At 41.4% G+C, this 17,979-nt stretch overlaps 1 protein-coding gene across 2 annotated transcripts in view; it reads right to left on the reverse strand.

Annotated features, from left to right (window-relative positions):
• Window positions 1-8,704, reverse strand: part of LOC118850606 (sodium- and chloride-dependent GABA transporter 2) — a 43,099-nt gene extending 34,395 nt beyond the window's left edge. The window contains exons 1-2 of one of the 2 annotated variants that reach the window (XM_036760146.1): window positions 8,494-8,704; window positions 102-236 (exon numbers count right to left, since the gene is read on the reverse strand). In XM_036760146.1, coding sequence (XP_036616041.1) covers window positions 102-236; window positions 8,494-8,704 — 346 coding nt within the window. The remainder of the gene's footprint in view (window positions 1-101; window positions 237-8,493) is intronic. The other variant, XM_036760147.1, reaches the window with a different exon arrangement.
• Window positions 8,705-17,979: the final 9,275 nt, after the last annotated feature.

The following is a 17,979-nucleotide window of genomic DNA, read 5'->3' on the forward strand; positions in this document are numbered from 1 at the left end:
CCCTTCTTGACCTTGACGTTCTTTCTAATCATCCCAATTTTCCCAGACCAGCTTTACAACCACCAGTGCTCATACTCTGGAGTTGGACTTCAGGTACTTACCCTCAAAGATGGGGCAGATCTTTCTCCAGGCTGTGACACCCCCCTGGCTGGTATACTGACCCAGTGCCGTCTCCAGGAGGAAAACAGGAATGCCACAGGTGAAGAGGAAGATGAGGTAGGGTATGAAAAAGGCACCTGTGGGGGATGAGTTGTGGGAAACACGTATCTTATACCTTGCACTGTCTCCAATCTCTTCATTACCCTCTACATCCCCCTACATTATGCTGTTCTAAACTCCCATGTGTGGCCTGTGGACCTTACAACCCATTTTCCATGACAACTTTTCTTCCCACATCCCCCACCCCACCCCAACTACATACTTTCAACCCAAGACAGCCAGAACACAATCATCCCTCAGTGTGAATGGGGAGTTAGTTTGCACATAGCTCTAATAAAGGGACCTGGCATCATGGGAGAGAACAAGGCAGCTACTACCCTTTCAATGCTGTGGCTTTTTTTGCTGTGAAAAGTCAGACTGCCCCTACCAAGGTTTTTCCCCCAACAAGTACTAACCCTTATCTAAACCAATGCATCAAATAATTGAAAGCCAGGTTAAATTTAGCACAACCTACAATTTGTAACCCCTTTCAAGGCTTGCTGCTCCCTTCAGTGGCTGGAATCCCAATCCCCATTTTGCCATTCTTTTCATGAGCACTGGATGTGACAAATATCCTGAGACCAGAAACATAGTTATTTTTCCACCTGCTGGCATAGGAGTGGGGGGTGGCTTGGTTTGGAAACAGGAACAGAAAATTGGTACAAGAAAAATAAGAAGACTCTGCTCCTAGTATCTTACCACCAGACAAAAGCTTTCCCAAGAAATCACTTTCTTTCATTCCTTCTGCCACTACCATCCCAGGGAATGGGACCATAGAAGACAGGCAAGTCCCCATCCCTCATTAAAATCTAGTCCATACACTATTAAGAAGTAATTTGACATATTGACAAGAAAACTGGGCTCAAAATCCGAAAGAGCTGGTTTGAAGTTCCACCTCTGACATGTACAGTGTGACCCTGAGCTAGTCCTCTAACCTAATGCCCCAGAACCTTCCCTAACCTGACACTTTCATCTCTTTCTGGTCTTATTACTTCTTAGATCCACCACTCTACCACCACCACCATGTACTCTTAGATCCAGTAACATTGGTCTTCTTCTGTCCGTTGAACTAGCCCCTCCATCTCCTGACTCCCAGCATTTTCATTTACTGTCATCCATACTTGCGATGCCCTTCCTTCTCATCTCCGCCTCCTAGCTTTTTTGGTTTCCTGCAAGTCTCAGTTAAAATTCCAACATCTGAAAGAAACTTTTCTTGATCTCTTTTAATGCCAGTGCTTTCCCTGTATTGGTTGTCTCCAATTGATCCTATATTTATCTTGTTTGTATATGGCTATTTGTATGTTGTTTCTCTCATTAGAGTGTAAGTTCCTTGAGAGCAGAAGCAATCTTTTGCCTTTCTTTTCATTTCTAGCCCTGAGCACAGTGCCTGGCACAAAGTGCTATTGACTATTATAAAATGTCAAGAAGGTTCTCACCTGCATTGATCAAGAGAATTTCCTCACCCAGAAGCTCCCTATACCTGAACCTACCAGGTTCAGCCTACTAGTGGAGAACTAGTAGGGAACAAGAGGAATTTGGCCAAAGATTGTATGTTCTATAAGACAAATAAGTACAAAGGGTCAAAGTCCCCAAAAAACAAGCTTCTATAGTTTTTACTCCTTACCCTAAATCTCTAACTCCTACTGTACATCCCCAATGCAGACTCTAGCAGGGAGAGATCCCAACACTCTGAATTTCTGGAGACCAAAAAACAAAAAATACTTTCAATTAAGTGCAATATATCCACAAATCAATCAAAACTAGGTTGAGGGGGGGGAGTAGAAAAGGGAAAAACAAATACCTGATAATGCCAGTCAGCCTGGCAGGGGTAAGACCGACCACATTGTCTAGGGCTCTCAAACAGTACAAGGTAGAGGGAGAAATACTGGCCTAGTCCCAGTCCCTCCTCCTCCCCATCTCTTCCACTCCAGACTCTTTCCTAAGAAGTCAAGACAATATTTAACCTTACAGCCCTGCTCTGCTCCCCTCCTCCTTGGCCTCCTGAAAGAGCTGCCCAACAGTGTGCTGGAAAGGCCAAAGTCTAAACCTGCTGGGTTGTCTTGATCAAGGCAAGGATAGAGGAAGGGATGACAAAGCTAGAATTGAGTCTAATAGAATACAGGTGAGGGAGTACCTATCCTTTCTCTTGAGGTGCCCTGCCTTTGAAACACTTCAGATAAACATCACCAAGACAATTTCTAACAGGAAGTGGAGTTGACTCAGGGATAAAAGTGGAGTTCCCACAGACACTTCATCTCCAACATACACATTACACACTATGCCAAACATCCCTCCCCTTACCCTAAAACTTTAGGCAATCTTTCCTGGGTGGCAGAAGATACACATACACCACCACCAGCACCACCACCACCACCACCAATGCTGCCGCCACCACCACTGCTGCCACCATGCTACCACTACCACCACCATCACAACCTCAAGCACCATCACCACCACCACCACTACTACCACCGTCACCCAAAAAAAAGAGACACGCTACTGACTCTCTTTACCAAGGGAAGTACTCCTCTTGAGAGACAGGATTCCCAGTGTCCTATTCAGGTCTTAAATTCTATAATTCTCTTAGGGGTAATTCAAAGAGGATGAATGAGAGAAAAACAACAAAGCTACACTTCAAGTCTGAACTCTACAGCACAAGTTTCCATGACTTTCTCAGAACTCTCAAGTCCCCTGGAAATCCCAACCCTAATGGAGAAACGCATTTACTATCTATCTAATTCTGTCTCTCTGTCCAACTGTCTGTCTGTGTCTATCAGCACATTAAAGATAGGGTCAGGGATGGTGGACTAAAGAGATGACAAGTCAACTGCAAAACCACTTCACCTAGTTTTCTAGGTCAGGTACCACATTCCGCAGTCACATGTCCCTCCAACTGTGAGCTGGCTAAAGGCCATGACTCCTGAGGCTTTGCTCTGATCTCTGGAAATTTGTAAAGTAAGACAGGTAAAAGCCTTCACCACCCCCGAAGTCCCAAACCCCTGAATGAAATTAGACCTGAGAAAATACTCTCAATATAAACACAATTTCTGTCATTTTTTGTAAAAAAAGCACGTGACTTAGAATTTGGGGACCAGTGTTTGAATCCATACCTGACATTTAGTTGCTGTATGACACATTACCAATGCGTTTCAATTTCCTAATCTGTCAAATGGATATAAAAATATTTGCAGTACCTATACCTCATAGTGTTGTTGTGAAGAAAGCAGAACTTTGTAAACTTTCTAAGCATGAGCTACCATTATTTCCAAACTAATCAATCATTCCTTTCCAGGATTCTCCTTTCCCCTTGAAAATGATTTCAAGGACCTAAGATCATTTGTGTATCATTCTTTCACCTCCTTGGGGGTGGGAGTTGGGGAGGAAGAGGGAAGATGGTACTACCAGGGGGAGAAAAGAAGTACAAAGATAAATTTTGTCTCTTGTGACCACCCTGTTTACCTTCAACTATGCACATAAAACCAAAAGGCTCTGTATACAGATAATTTTGTCCTATGTGGTTATGCAGGCAAGAAGCTTAGCAGTCCATACTAGTCATCAGTAACCATTTTATCAGGGTGGGATCTGGGGAGGAACACAGGAGCACAGAGAGGGACAGTGACTTAAGTAAACTAAAAAATAAACAGGAAAACTGAAATACTGATATACAGCCCCATGGTGGTATATGAGCAGAGACCCTTGGGTTTTTTGGGTTGTTTTTTTTCTTAGTGTAGTATTCGAATAGTGGTTGGTGGAGTTTTCCAGTCCCCTAAGAACTCCCCTACCCAAATATTTACCACCCCACTGCCAAGAACAACTTGTTTTTTAAGTCTATAGCTCATCTTTTTTCCTTAGTATAGCAGCAGATTTTTAAGTCTGAGAAGGCAGGGAAAGGGTATAGAAATAGACATAGCCCTTTCACATAGAACATAGTTCATTAACAGATTTTCAGAACTCTACAATACTAGTTTCCATGACTGTCAAGAGTTATTCTGCAGTGACCCTGGGAGACCCAAAAAGACTTAGAGGAAACAAAGTAGACAATCAAGAAAGTTCACTCACTCCATTGCCTCCCAATCATATAACACAAAGTTTTCTTATATGGAGGCACCCTCTTTCTAGGGATACCAGGGTGACATGGTTCTGTATACTTCTCACAGTGAGATACCACTCTATCAGGGGTGAGTATCCTGAGGGAGTTTGATATACTTGGAGATGGGAAGGGAATCAGTTGGCTGGGGGATAAAAACAGACAAATAGCCTGGTCCAGGCTCTCTAAGATCAGCAATCCATTCCCCCAAATGAGGTAGCCACTCTCCTTGTTCACCTATGGTCCCATTAATCAAAGTTTTTAGAGTAAATCTTGACAAGGGGTTCTATCTCTAATCAGCCCATCAGACCAAACTTTTTAGTTTGGGACTTCAGCAAGGAATGTCTAAATACAGAGTCAAAGACCATTTCCCCAAGGCCCAGGATCTCAATAATATTCTCTACTCCCAAATACTACTTTTCCAAAGGTTGTCCCTATGTTTCTACCCCATGTTCCACAGAGAATTCTAACTTGGACCCAAATACTCCAAGGCAAATGGGTTCCTTCTGTACTTTCCTTCCCTTTCTTCACCCCATTCCTTACAGTTCCTAGGCCAAAGATCATCCAATTCCAAAGAGGCTTGAGGAAATCAGCTTCACCACCTAATCCTCTTTCTGCCAATGTGAGGGGCTAATCGGGTTATTCAATCTCAAAGGATCCTGAGCTCCAATTAAATCCTCCAGACTCCCAGTACAATTTCAGCAGCTGAGATGCTTAAGCCAGGTTCCCCCTGACAAAGCCATAATGGTCCTCTAGGTACAGGGAATAGCACAGAGGAAGACCTCAGGGAGAAAAAAAAACTGGAATAATACCCATGATCCCAGACCCAAAGGTTTCTGTCTATCCCTTGCAAAAGTGTCAGTCAGCCTACAGGCCTTGGAACAAATGCCTAATTCCACAAAGAGACTGAGCTCCTCCTGTACCTGTATTCATAATCCCTCATCCATATTGAACCTACTCTAGACAACTTCTACAACCTCAAGCACTAAGTGTTTGGAGGTACACACCAGGATCCACAACAGGTCAAATATACTAATTCTAGCTGTAGCCTACTTCTAAATCACTAAGACAGAGAAATATAACAGACTTCATTAGTCCAGCCTGGCCGCAATACCTACGGTAGGCTATAAGTACCACCAGAGGATATTTGAGCCCTTGTATTCTGTGGAGTAACCCACTGAATTCCATCTATTACTTCCACTTATCCTACATCCATACCCTCTCCAAACATTTCTAACCTAGGGAGGTTACACAAGCCTTGCTTTGAACCCTTCCTCACTTGACCTCTACATGGTAACCTGTGAATTTGAGTGGCCCATTAAGTCTGACAGTCAACCTAGGTATTCATGTATCTCCTTTAGGGTTCTCTAAGCTAGGGCACCACATGAAAGAGAGAGCAGGAGTTAAAATGAGCTATCCTGAAACCTCTTTTCATTATTCAGGATTTCTATAAGTTTCCATTAGATATAATATAATATATTCTATAAGATTTCTATAAGAGCCAGAAAGTAGAGAATTTTTAACCAAACTATGGATAAAGGAGATTATGAAAGATAAAATAGACAACTTTGATTACATAAAATGTAAGTTATTGTACAAACTAAACCAATGAAGATTGAAGACAAGTTATCAAATGGAATAAATATTTATACCAAATATCATCAAGAAATCTGATCTCCAAGATAGATACAGAAATTGATGCTAACATATAACAGCAAAAATTTTTCCCCAATAGATAAGTGATCTGAACAATTTTCTAAAGGATTGCAAACTCTAAGTACTCACTTGAAAACATGCTTGATTACTTATAAGAGAAATGCAAATTGAAACAACTCAGTTTTCACATCATAGTCTATAAATTGGAAAAGATAAACAAAAAATGGGAATAGTCAATAGTCAGGACAATGGGAAGACAGGTACACTAATACAGTTTTGGTGATGCAAGTTAGTCTAACTGTTCTGGTTATCAATTAAGAATGTTGCAAGAAACATGACTAAACTGTCCGTTATCCTTTGACCCAGAGATCCTACTGCTTGACCTATGCCCCCAAGGAGGTCAAGGATAGAAAGAAAGGTACACACCAACATATTTACGGCATTACTTTTTGTAGTAGCAAAATCCTAGAAACAAAGGTGATGTTCATCAACTGGGGAAAGACTAAACAAATGTGTTACATGAATGTAACAAAATATCACCATGCTATAAGAAACTAAATATGAAGAATACAGGGAGTATGAGAAGATACACAAACTAAAGTGAAGAGAGTAAGAACAAGGAAAACGAGATACACAATGACTACAACGATGGAAAGAAAAAATGAAACCAATTGCAGTAATCAAACTTGGTCCCAAATAGGAGAGGAAACAACGTACCTCTCTCCCTTCTTTGAAGAAGTAGGACACAATTAGTGCGAAGTGTTATGTACACTGTCAAACTCAGTATTACTTTACTATTTCCCCCCCACCAACTTTGCTTTTATTCTTTGTTGCAAATTATGACCTACTCAGTAGAGGAGAGGGGAAAGGAAACATTAGGAAATAAAGGTGATCTGAAAACAAAATATATAAATTACAATTTTTTAAAGTCGATGTATTGGATTAATTTTTTAACCTACTCTGAGGATCACTTCATACTTTGTACATTTGCAAAGATAATAAAAAAAAAAACTGGGAGCAATCGATGTCGGATGGGCTGCGGAAAGACAGGCACACTAATACATTGTTGGTGGAACTCTGGATAGGTCAAACCATTCTGGATATCAGTTTGGAACCATGTAAGAAACATAACTAAACTATACATACTTTTTGACCCCATGGGGGTAAGAAACAGAAATGAAGATCCAACAAATGAAGGTCCAAAATGAATAAAATGAAATGTTGCTATACTATAAGAAGCTAAGAATTTGAAGACCATAGAGAAGCATGAGAAGATATATGTGAATTGATGTATAGTGAAGTAAGAAGAGCAAGGAAATCAATATACACAATGACTACAACAACATAATTGATGGCAAGGCAAAAAAAAAAATCCAAACCTACAAAGAAAATGGGTGCTCATTGATTCAGGAATAGCTGAAAAAAAATGTGGTCTATTAATGTTATCAAATTGTATTATGCAATTTGAAATGATGAATATGAGAAATGTAGAAAAACAGGAGTGAAACAAATTAACATAATGGAAAAAAATATTATGCCCAACTATAATAATGTAAATGTAAAAAATCACCAAAAGGAAGCCAAACTATAAGTAAATGAAAAACAAAGGAAGATCTTGGAGAACAGACAATGACCCTTCTCACAGCAGAGAAGTAGGAGGCTGCTGGGTCAGAATATTTTATACAATGTCAAATGCATCTATCATATCAAGTGTCTGCTTAACAGTTTTTCTTTGTTAAATGAGAGACTAGATAGGTTTTGTTTTTTCTAGAAATCACTGCTATGTGATAACAAAAGGTATCAATAAAACACAGTTAAAAGCTATGGGTTTTTTTAAGGGGGAGAGCAAGAGCCATAATTTTTGTGAAATGCACACTCATTTAGGTGAAAAGAATGCTCCAAGACAACACAGATGTCCTAAGATATCACAGTTCCTCAGCCTCCTTTAATTTATTTGCTAAGCTCAGAGAGGCAACATCACATGCAGCCAGCGTCAGAATTAAGAAGACCTGAGTTCAAATACACCTCTGACATGTATTGACATGTACATGAGCCTAGGTAGGCAAGCCACTTAACGGCTAAGTGCCCCAGACAGCTTTCTAAATTGCAGAGCCCTGGCTTATACTTGCTAAGAGTTCCCTATACCAATAAAATCACAAGTCTGTTCCAGACAGAAAAAAAATGCTAAAATTAGTTACTTCTATGCTTCTTAAGGGCTGAGAGTGCTGTTCTTCAGCCCCTCTAAAGTTCATCAAAGGACAAGGCCCCTGTCACCCCGATCTAGTTATAGCTCTAAAGGGGAGAAACACCCAACCAGCATGGACACCCAAAGAAGTAGAGTCAAGGATTACACTCCCCACTCCCTGATTTGTAGTGGCTATCTCTAGGAAGCAAGAACTCCCAGATCCAAAAGACATGATGTGGCTCAGTAGATCTGGGAAGGGTACAAGAAAAAGTATGAGGAATCTCAAGACTTTAGCACACCTAAGGACTCACTGAGTACAGGAGATAGAAACAGTTTCCCCTCCTGGTGGGAGCCAGTGGGTGCTCACCTCCCCCATTCTTGTAGCAGAGATAGGGGAACCTCCAAACATTGCCCAGCCCAATGATTTCCCCGGCTACAGACAGCACATATTCCAACTTGTTGTTCCAGTGACCCCGCTCTAGTGTGCCCTCCTCTTCCTCCTCTTTCTCCTTTTCCACAACTGAATAAGTTGGTATTGTCTTTCCATTGCTGGTTGCACCAGGGACCCTGCTATCCATCCCACCTGGAACAGAGACAGGAAGTCTTGTTATTGATAGGAAACCCCTAGAAATGAAAATTCCCTAGTTCCCCAAGTGAAGACAAAAGGAAGGAAGGAAGGAAGGAAGGAAGGAAGGAAGGAAGGAAGGAAGGAAGGAAGGAAAGAAGGATTAAAGAAGGAAGGAAGGAAGGAAAGATTAAAGAAGGAAGGAAGGAAGGAAAGAACGAAGGAAGGAAGGAAGGAAGGAAGGAAGGAAGGAAGGAAAGAAGGAAGGAAGGAAGGAAAGGAGGGAGGAATGGAGGGAGGAAGGAAGGAAGGAAGGAAGGAAGGAAGGAAGGAAGGAAGGAAGGAAAAGAAATTCTACCTCAGTGGTCACTTCTTCCATAGCATCTCCTACTGAGAAACATCTAAATGCTCCAGTTGCTGAGATCGACTCAGTCTATATACCAAGATTCTCTATACGGGTAATCCTTCCTTCCTGCTAGAAGGCCCTCATTAACAGACTGAGTTCCCCACAGATTCCCATAGATTATGCAGGGCATGTGAAGGCAGAAAGGGTCACATGACCACAGGCGATGTCTAGGTTCTGCTTTCAATGCAGCAACCAGCCTGCTACATCTTGTAAAATGGGAAGAGTTGTGGTAGCATTGCTGGTGTTTTCCATTCTGGAAGCCACATTCTAGGAAGACCATTGATAAGATAAATAGCATGCAGAGTTGAGTAAACAGGACTAGGGAGGGCCTAAAGATTATGCCAAAAAAGAATTATTTGAAAGAACTGCAGGTGTGTAACTTAGAGAAGAGAAGGCTTGGGCAGAGGGGCATGATAACATACTTCAAGTATTTGAAGGATTGTCCTCTGGGCAGTGAGTGGGTGGCACAGCAGGTAAGAATGCCAGGAAGAACTAAGTTCAGGTATTTACTTAACCCCTCAGTCTCAACTTTCTCATCTATAAAATGGAGATAATAGTAGCACCTTTCCCCACAGGGTTGCTATGAGGATCAAATGAGATAGAATTTGTATAGCAGTTTGCAAAATTTAAAGTGCTATAAAATGCTTATTATTATTATTATAGTTATTACATTTGTTTTGCTTGGCCCCAGAAGGCAGCACTTTGGAACAATGGGTTCAAGTCATACAGGGATAGATTTAGAATTAATGTCAGGGAAAAAAACTTCCTAAGCACCAGAGCAGTTCAAAAGTAAAATGGGCAGCCCCAGTAGTTTGTGGGTTCCCCTTCTTTAAAGGTCTTCAAGCAGAGGTTGGATGACTGTCAGGTAGGTCTTATTTTTTCCTCCTAGGGATGGGATGGGGTGCAGGAAAAGGTTGAATGTGATGAGGAATAAAAAGTATTGTTAGGAAATAAGGGGGAGAATGAAAAGACTTGGAGATCCTCCACTTCAGATGCATTCAAGGGATAGTTGATTCCTAGACCCTATTTCTAAAGGCCAATAAAGGCCTATCAAAGTTTCTAGGGTGTACAAAAATGTGTATCATTCCCTTTCTCCACCACATCTTTGCCAAAGAGGGCCTCCTGGGTCCCCCAGAAGAAGTTAGAGAAAGAAGGCATGAGAGCTTCTAAATTATACCTAGAGCACCTAGAGATGACCATCTCAGAAATGTCCTTTTCTCCAGCCCCAGCCCTATTATGGGTATATACTTGGGGCCCCTAACCGTATCTATCCACTGAGAATTCTATTAATTCTGCCCAGCAGTACCTCTAAGGGAGAGAAAACAAGAGAAAGGGAACATTACATATTTTTCTACATCCCAGAGGCCTTCTAGTATCTCTACTGGCCCAACAATATACTGATCTACTATTAGAACCAAGGAAGCTAGCAGTGTTCATCTGGACAGAGACAAGAGGCATGCTTGGTAGTCAATACAGCTTAGGAATAAAAGGAAGGGGTTCAAGTGATTATGGGGAGATTAGGAAGGCAGGAATGAGCACTCTCCAAGTATGGGTGTATGAAAGCTCCCTTGGCTAGTCTTTTCCTTTCCCTCTCTTCCTGATGGGCTTTTCTTGGGCACAGAAAAAACACTATTCTCATGACTTGAAAGCTTCTCTCCAGTAGAACAACCTCTTTGTAGGTCTCGAAAGATGACTTGCTGCAGAGATTTTCCAAAGCTCTCACTCCCACCTGGAGCCAGCCATTGCTCCATTTCCTAGAAGGGATCAAGACCTTAGGGCCAGGAATCCAGCAACCTTTAATCACTTGGTGAAAGAATTCAGGTGCCTTCATCTCACTTTGGGGTTCTTGTCTACCAAATCATATTGTCCCCAAATCAAGCAATCATAAAAAATATATATACATATACGTATACATGTGTGTATATACATATATACCTATATATATACATAGTATATCTGAGGAGAAAACATATCTAGAGGAAGGAAGGAGACATCATATGTTTTCATATACTTCCCACAAATTACTTTTTCTACCTTTCTTTAAGAAAAGAATCTGATTTTAGATGAACTCAAGAACCTGAAGACCAGAACCTACTCTACAGAATGAGAGAGAGAATGAGAGACAGAGAGAGAGAGAGAGAGAGAGAGAGAGAGAGAGAGAGCAACAGAGAAACAAATAAGGAAATGTTACAGACCTTAAGGAAGGAGCTGCCAGGGGTCCAGCTAAGGGGGAGAAGAAGAATCCAAGGGGGAAGGTGCTGGCTATTTAAAGTATGGATTGAGAACGCCTCTGCTGCACTGTAATTCTAAACTTTGCCCAACCCACATTCCGCCCTCCTGCCCCCCCCTCCCCACAGCCACCAACCAACTACCTCCACATGAGTGATTCTGCAGCTCAGAGTGTGAGTGTACATATGTGTGTCTGTGTCTGTGCTTGTGTCTGTGTGCGTACACACTCTTGTAGATGATCCCAGTTGCCTGTGTACTTATCTGGAGGAAGTGGAGCTCTCCCTGGTGGGTCTACATGTGTCTACAAAGCACATTTCATTTCTGTCTTTCTCTTTCTCTACAACCTACTCTCTTTACCTACCCCTACCTGAATTCACATCACCAGAATCATTTCTTAAAGTGTCCCTTGGGATACTTTGTTGTAAAGATGGAAGATGAGACATGGTGGTCTCTATATTATAGAATGGGCAGTTAGGTGGCACAGCAGATAGAGTGCCAGGCCTGAAGTCAGGAAGACTCATCTTCCTGAGTCCAAATCTGGCCTTCGACACTTACTACTTGGACCCTGGGCAAGTCACTTAACCCTGTTTGCCTCAGTTCTTTATCTGTAAAATGATCTGGAGAAGGAAATGGCAAACCACTCTAGTATCTTTGCCAACAAAACCCCAAGTGGGGTCACAAAGAGTCAGACACAACTGAAACGACTGAACAACAACAAAAACATATAAACAACAGAACAAGTGCACAAGTTCTTTATTCAAAGAAAGCTTTAACACAAATATTAGGTGTAAGTAAGTAAAAAAAGCCATTGCAAATTCTATAGTTGAAGGTCTTCAGATTTATATGTTTATGCAAGGAAAGACCAAGGAATCACTAAGCAGTCTTTCAATTAGGCAAGGAACACTTCTTTAAGGTGGGAATGTGAGAGCTTCTTGAATGAAAAAGGGGAGCTTGGTGGGATGGGGAGGGAGAGAAGGAATTCGAATATATTAGCACTTTCTGCATGCCAGGCACTTTTTACAAATATTATCTCATTCTATCCTCACCACAAGCCTGGGAAGTAGACGCTAAGCTGATCCCCATTTTAAAGCTGGGGAAAATGAGACAAGCAGAGGTTAAATGATTTGCCCAAGGTCACATAGATAACAAGTGTCTGAGGCTGGATTTGAACTCAGGTCTCCCTGATTCCAGGCCTCGCAGACTATCGTTCACTGTGCCACCTACAAAAGGATGGAAGAAGGCTTGGAAATGAGAGTAAGGATTAGTGAAGAATTAAGAATGAACCTGAGAGAAGAGATGAAATCTGGCCTCATCACTCAACTAAAACTGTCTTCTCTAAGTCACCAATGAGCTTTTACCTAATGGCCTTTTCTCAACTCTCATTCTTGACCTCTGTGAAACCTCTGACACTATCAATTACCTCTTCTCCCAAATATACTCTCTTCTCTAGGTTTTTCAGACAACTGCTTTCTCCTGGTTCTCCATCTTCTAGCTACTCTGTCTTAGTCTCCTTTGGTCAATCTTCATCCAGTCAATCTGTCAATAAGCATTAATTAAGTGCTTACTGTGTACCAGGCACTGTGCTAAATGCTATGGATACAAAAAGTCACTACCCTCAAGGAACTCTAATGGGGAAAGACAACATGTAAAGTGGAGCTAAAAAGCAGGGGTGGGGGAGAAGGGTGAAGGTACCCAAACTGGAGCATGTTGATGAAGTCCAGAGGTTAAGAAGCAAAGCCTGCAGAGGCTCTGGATTTCCCCCAAGCATCTGTACTCAACCCTCTTTTCTTCTATCTCTATATTCTCTTGTCTGGTGGTCCAATTCTGATGTTTATGCAAATGATTCTCAGATCTCAGTCCTGACCTCTCCCCAGACTCATCTTCCTGAGTTCAAATCTGGCTTCAGACACTTGCTAACTATGTGACCTGGGCAAGTCACTTAACCCAATTTGCCTCAGTTTCCCTATTTGTAAAATGAGCTGGAGAAGGAAATGGCAAACCACTCCAGTATCTTTGCCAAGAAAACCCCAGTCATAAAGAGTGAGACATTACTAAAATTGACTCAACAACAAAAACAATCTTCCCCCTACCCTGACCTCCACTCTCATATCACTTATTGCCCTCGGACGTCTAAAATTGGCTACCTCGTAGGCACATCAAACTCAAAACATCCATAACAGAACATTATCTTTCCTCAAAAAACACTGCCATTCTTCCAAATTTCCCTATTAGTGTTGAGGACATCGCTATCTCCCAGTCACCCAGATTTACAACCTTGTTGTCATTGATCTCTCTCATTCTATATATCCAACTTGTAGCCAAGTCTTATCATTTCTTCCTTCATCTCTCTGATATACATCCCCTTCTTTCCACTCATGGAGACTTTCACCACCTTCCACCTTGAACAGTCTTCTAATTGCTTTCCCTCCCTCAAGACTTTAATGCATCCTCCACTCAACTGCCAAAGTGATTTTACTAAAGCACAGATCTGACCATGTCACTCCCCTATTCATTAAACTTCATTTTCTCCCTAGTACTTCTGGGATATATGTGTGTGTATATATAGACATACATGTATATGTATGTCTATGTATACATACATACACATATACATGCATAGACATATATACATGTATATGTATGTGTTTTGTGTGTATGTATATCATCTCTTTGGCCCTTCAAAACCAATTTCCCCTCCTACTTTTCCAGTTTCTTTATACTTTACACCCCTATAGATACTTTACCATCCAGTGACATTGGCTTTGCTGTTCTTCACACATGACCCTCCATCTCTGGGCCTTTTCATTGACTGTCCTCAATACCTGGAATCTTTTCCTGTCCTACCTCTGGATCCTGGCTTCCCTGGTTCATAGTGTGCAGCATATAGTATGTGCTTAATAAATGTTGACTAACTGACCAGAAAGCATGGCAGAAGAATGATTAGAGTGTTCTCCATTTTTCTGGCCCTTTCTGAAATCATTAGGAAGGCTCAAGTCCACTCTTTGTCTCTCAACCTCCTCCTCTCACTCTATAAAATTTTACAAATTTGCAAAGGAGAGTGTTGATGGCAATTCACAACTCCTTCAGTCTTTCCAAGTCTGGCAAGAATCAAAACCAGCCTAATTCCATCATCCATCAGTTTCCTAAAGATAAGCATCTATTAAGTGCCGAGTATGTTCCAGGCACTGATGAGACAAATATAAGTGAGGGAAATGCCTCTTTCCACTATCACCCAGCTTGGCTGATCATAGAATCACAGAATATAGTCACAAATGATAAAGTTTTAATGTGTCTACACTCTGTGATCCCTTGGTGAGGTTCAAACTTCTTTGATTAGGTCAAATAGGGAACAACAGAGATTGGGTGAGCAAACTGGCTACATATCTGGGGGCTTTAAATAGCTGGATGAATTTCAGCAGTTCCAAGTTTAACAACTGGAGGAATCTAGTCTCAAGAGCAGTTCATGGGGGAGAATCCTATGGAAGGGACTTTCTCTTCTTTTTGGCCCCCAAGGAACGTGATATCAGAGCTATGATACCAGTAGGAGACAATGCATCCAACCAGGATCAGACACACACCAGAAAACAAACAAGAATATAGAGAGACAGTTTGCCTAAGGAGGAAGCAAGGAGTGTGATCCTTTACATCAGAGACGAGTGCCATCTATAGACTCAAGAGAGGGACCTAGGTGGCACAGTAGATAGAGTGCTGGGTCTGGACTCAGGGAGACCTAAGTTCAAATTCAGCCTCAGACCCTTGAGCAAGTCACTTGACCTCTGTTTGCCTCAGTTTTCACAACTGTATAATGGGGAAAATAACAAAAATTACAATGTTTCTGTTACTGTGTAACCCTCCCAAGGTTGTTGTGAGGATCAAATGAGATAATATTTCTAAAAAGTGCTTAGCATAGTGCGTGGCATATAGTAGATCTCTTTCCTATAATTGACTCCAAGAGAGAGGAGAAGACCCTGAAAGCCCAACTAAGTGACTCTCCCAAGAAAGAGGCAATATTTGAGGGGAGGTTGTATGAGGACTCTATAAAGAAATAAAGGACTTTTACGCCAAACAGTATCAGGAGTTGTGAGTTACCTTTCGCCTGCATCATACCTTTGTTTCACTACCATTGCATAAGGCCTATTCTTTCCATGGATATGATGCACTTATGCAAGGGTACACACTAGGCTGGTGTGGGGGGCAGCAGGTTATAACAATTCATCTTACTATACTATCTTAGTAAATGTCTTTCTTAAAGGCTAATACTGCAATGATTGTTCATGGGAAACACACCAGGTGGGGCTCATAAGCTATAGTAATAGGAGTAGCCACCCACCGTGTTAAAAAGCAATAGGTACCAAAGGGAAAGGCAGGTCTGGGAAGTAAATAACTAGTTAATATTTTGCCTAAGAAAAAAGCAAATATAGGAAGTAAATAATTGATTTTTAAAATGTGTGCCTTTAGACAAGTTTTGGGTTTCTAGACCATGGTTAGAATAGAGGCATGACTGGCCTTGGGGATGCAATACATTCAACAAGGGCTAATAAAAATGTATTTGCTTGGTGTCTTTCATATCTAATCAAAAAAGCTTTCAACTGAAAAATAAAGAGGAAGGAGAAAATGACTTATGCATATCCTACAAGCTCTATACCTTTAAGCACCTACTGTGTGCTAGGCACTGTGTGAGATGCTAGATTATCTTATAGACATTTCATGTGTTGGTCTCACCAACAAATTGTAATAATGATAATTTTTGTCACTTTTCTCAAACCACCCCTGTGCAAGAGTTATTCCTGTGTGGTGGGCACATGGGTAATTCTCCACTCTAGCTCACAGGACTCCCAGGAATGAGCATGTAACAAGTAATCTGTTCTAATTCGTATCTATTAAACATTCTGTGAAGGGCACTGTACTAGTTTAGGGATATCTGCTCAATTTTTCAAACACATCTGTGATCTCTCTGATCTTGGAGTTCTTTCCAATAATGCAGATTATATACCATCCACACTCATGTGAAAGTCAATAAGTAATAATAATTTTAATATATAGATATATTTTTAATAATAATAAGTTTAATATGTGCCAAGCACTGTGGTAGGTACTGGGAATACAGATACAAGCAGAAAGAAAGGCAGGCCCTGCTCTCAAGAAGCTTACATTCTAATGGGGGAAGGTAACACATAAAAGAAACTGGAAAGGTTCCTTTCTAGGGAGGAGGCAGAGGTGGGAATGAACATTCATCATGGAGGTAGGAGGCCCTGCAGAAAAAATCTTGGAGGAGAGTCAGGAGCACAGCCTAGAGAGGAACAAGGGCATGGGAGGTCTGGGCATCCTACTTATATTGGAAGTTCCGGAAGGAACCAAGCAATAAGAAGAAAGAGTCACAGGTGTGAAAGATACTTTCAACATATGAAGTTCAGGCCTGCAGTGAGGTCACAGGGGGATGAGGTTTCTGGAGTAAAGTCCAGGAGGAGAGTCAGGGGCACAGCCTGGAGAGTAAATGTCCAGCCTGTGTGACTCCTGTCCTTGACTCCCAAAAGTTCCCCATGGGACCCACCCAATATGCTGCAGACCTTCTTTGCATTCTCCTGCTACCTCAAGATTACCTGAGGAACACTCTGGCTCTCTATTCCTCTCTCACTCATCTTTTTTCTGTCATATAACCCTCTGATGACACCCTTTACTCTTGGTGCTAAGGAAGGGATATAAAAGCAACAAATGAAATAATCCCTGCTCTCAGAGATTTTGCATAATAATAATAATAATACTTCTGTAACAGAGAGATAGGAACACTTGTCCCCCTAAGGGGCCCTGGCTCAGGCATGGGGAAGCCTGGCCTTTAAAGAGAGGGGCCAGATTCTTACTTATAGTCTCTTTATGCCAAGTCATTTAAATATTAAGTTGGCCTCAAGTCTAAGGTCTCACCAAAAGGGATCAAGAGTTTTTTCTAGAATCAACATAGGAGGAAGATCATTTATAGGACAGCTATTTATTTCTTACACATAAAAGAAATTCTTAAAACACCAAAGACTCACAAGCTTACATTAACAAAATCTTTTATCATTACAAAGTATAAATCTTATTTTACTCTTTCCAGAGGTTGATATTTAAAACATCAGGATCCATCTCCAGTTGTCCTGATCTATATCTTGCCACTGGATCTAGATGGTTCCAAAGGAGAGAGTAAGGCTGGTGACTTTGCCCAGAACTCCCTTACTTAAATCCAATTCACTTGCAAGTCATGGCATTACCTTCCAGATATCACGGTTCTCTTTGAGAATGAAGGACAAGCAACAACAACAACATTTAAACCATCAAAGCATGAAATATTTTTGGTACTGCTGAACAGCATTTCACCTACAACTTAGCTCCATATTCATTACTTGAGCAGTTTCCTCAACATTTATATTTTCTGGCAAGACGTATCATGACTTGGGCTCATCCTCCTGGTGGGGAGTCATCTTCTCTAAGTACTGAGATTCTGTAGGGCAGCTGACACTGACGATGGAAGCTAGGAACTGCTGGAATAACCACAGGGCTCAAGAAGTCCATCTCTCAGGAGTTCTGTTCAGTCATCTGTATTCAAGAAAAGAAACACAATGCAGGAGAGACTGTCAAGAGCCTTGAGATCCAGTCTCAAACTCACCTGGATGAGCTCT

The sequence above is a fragment of the Trichosurus vulpecula genome, chromosome 5, assembly GCF_011100635.1.
Source record: "Trichosurus vulpecula isolate mTriVul1 chromosome 5, mTriVul1.pri, whole genome shotgun sequence".
NCBI classification, from domain to species: Eukaryota; Metazoa; Chordata; class Mammalia; order Diprotodontia; family Phalangeridae; genus Trichosurus; species Trichosurus vulpecula.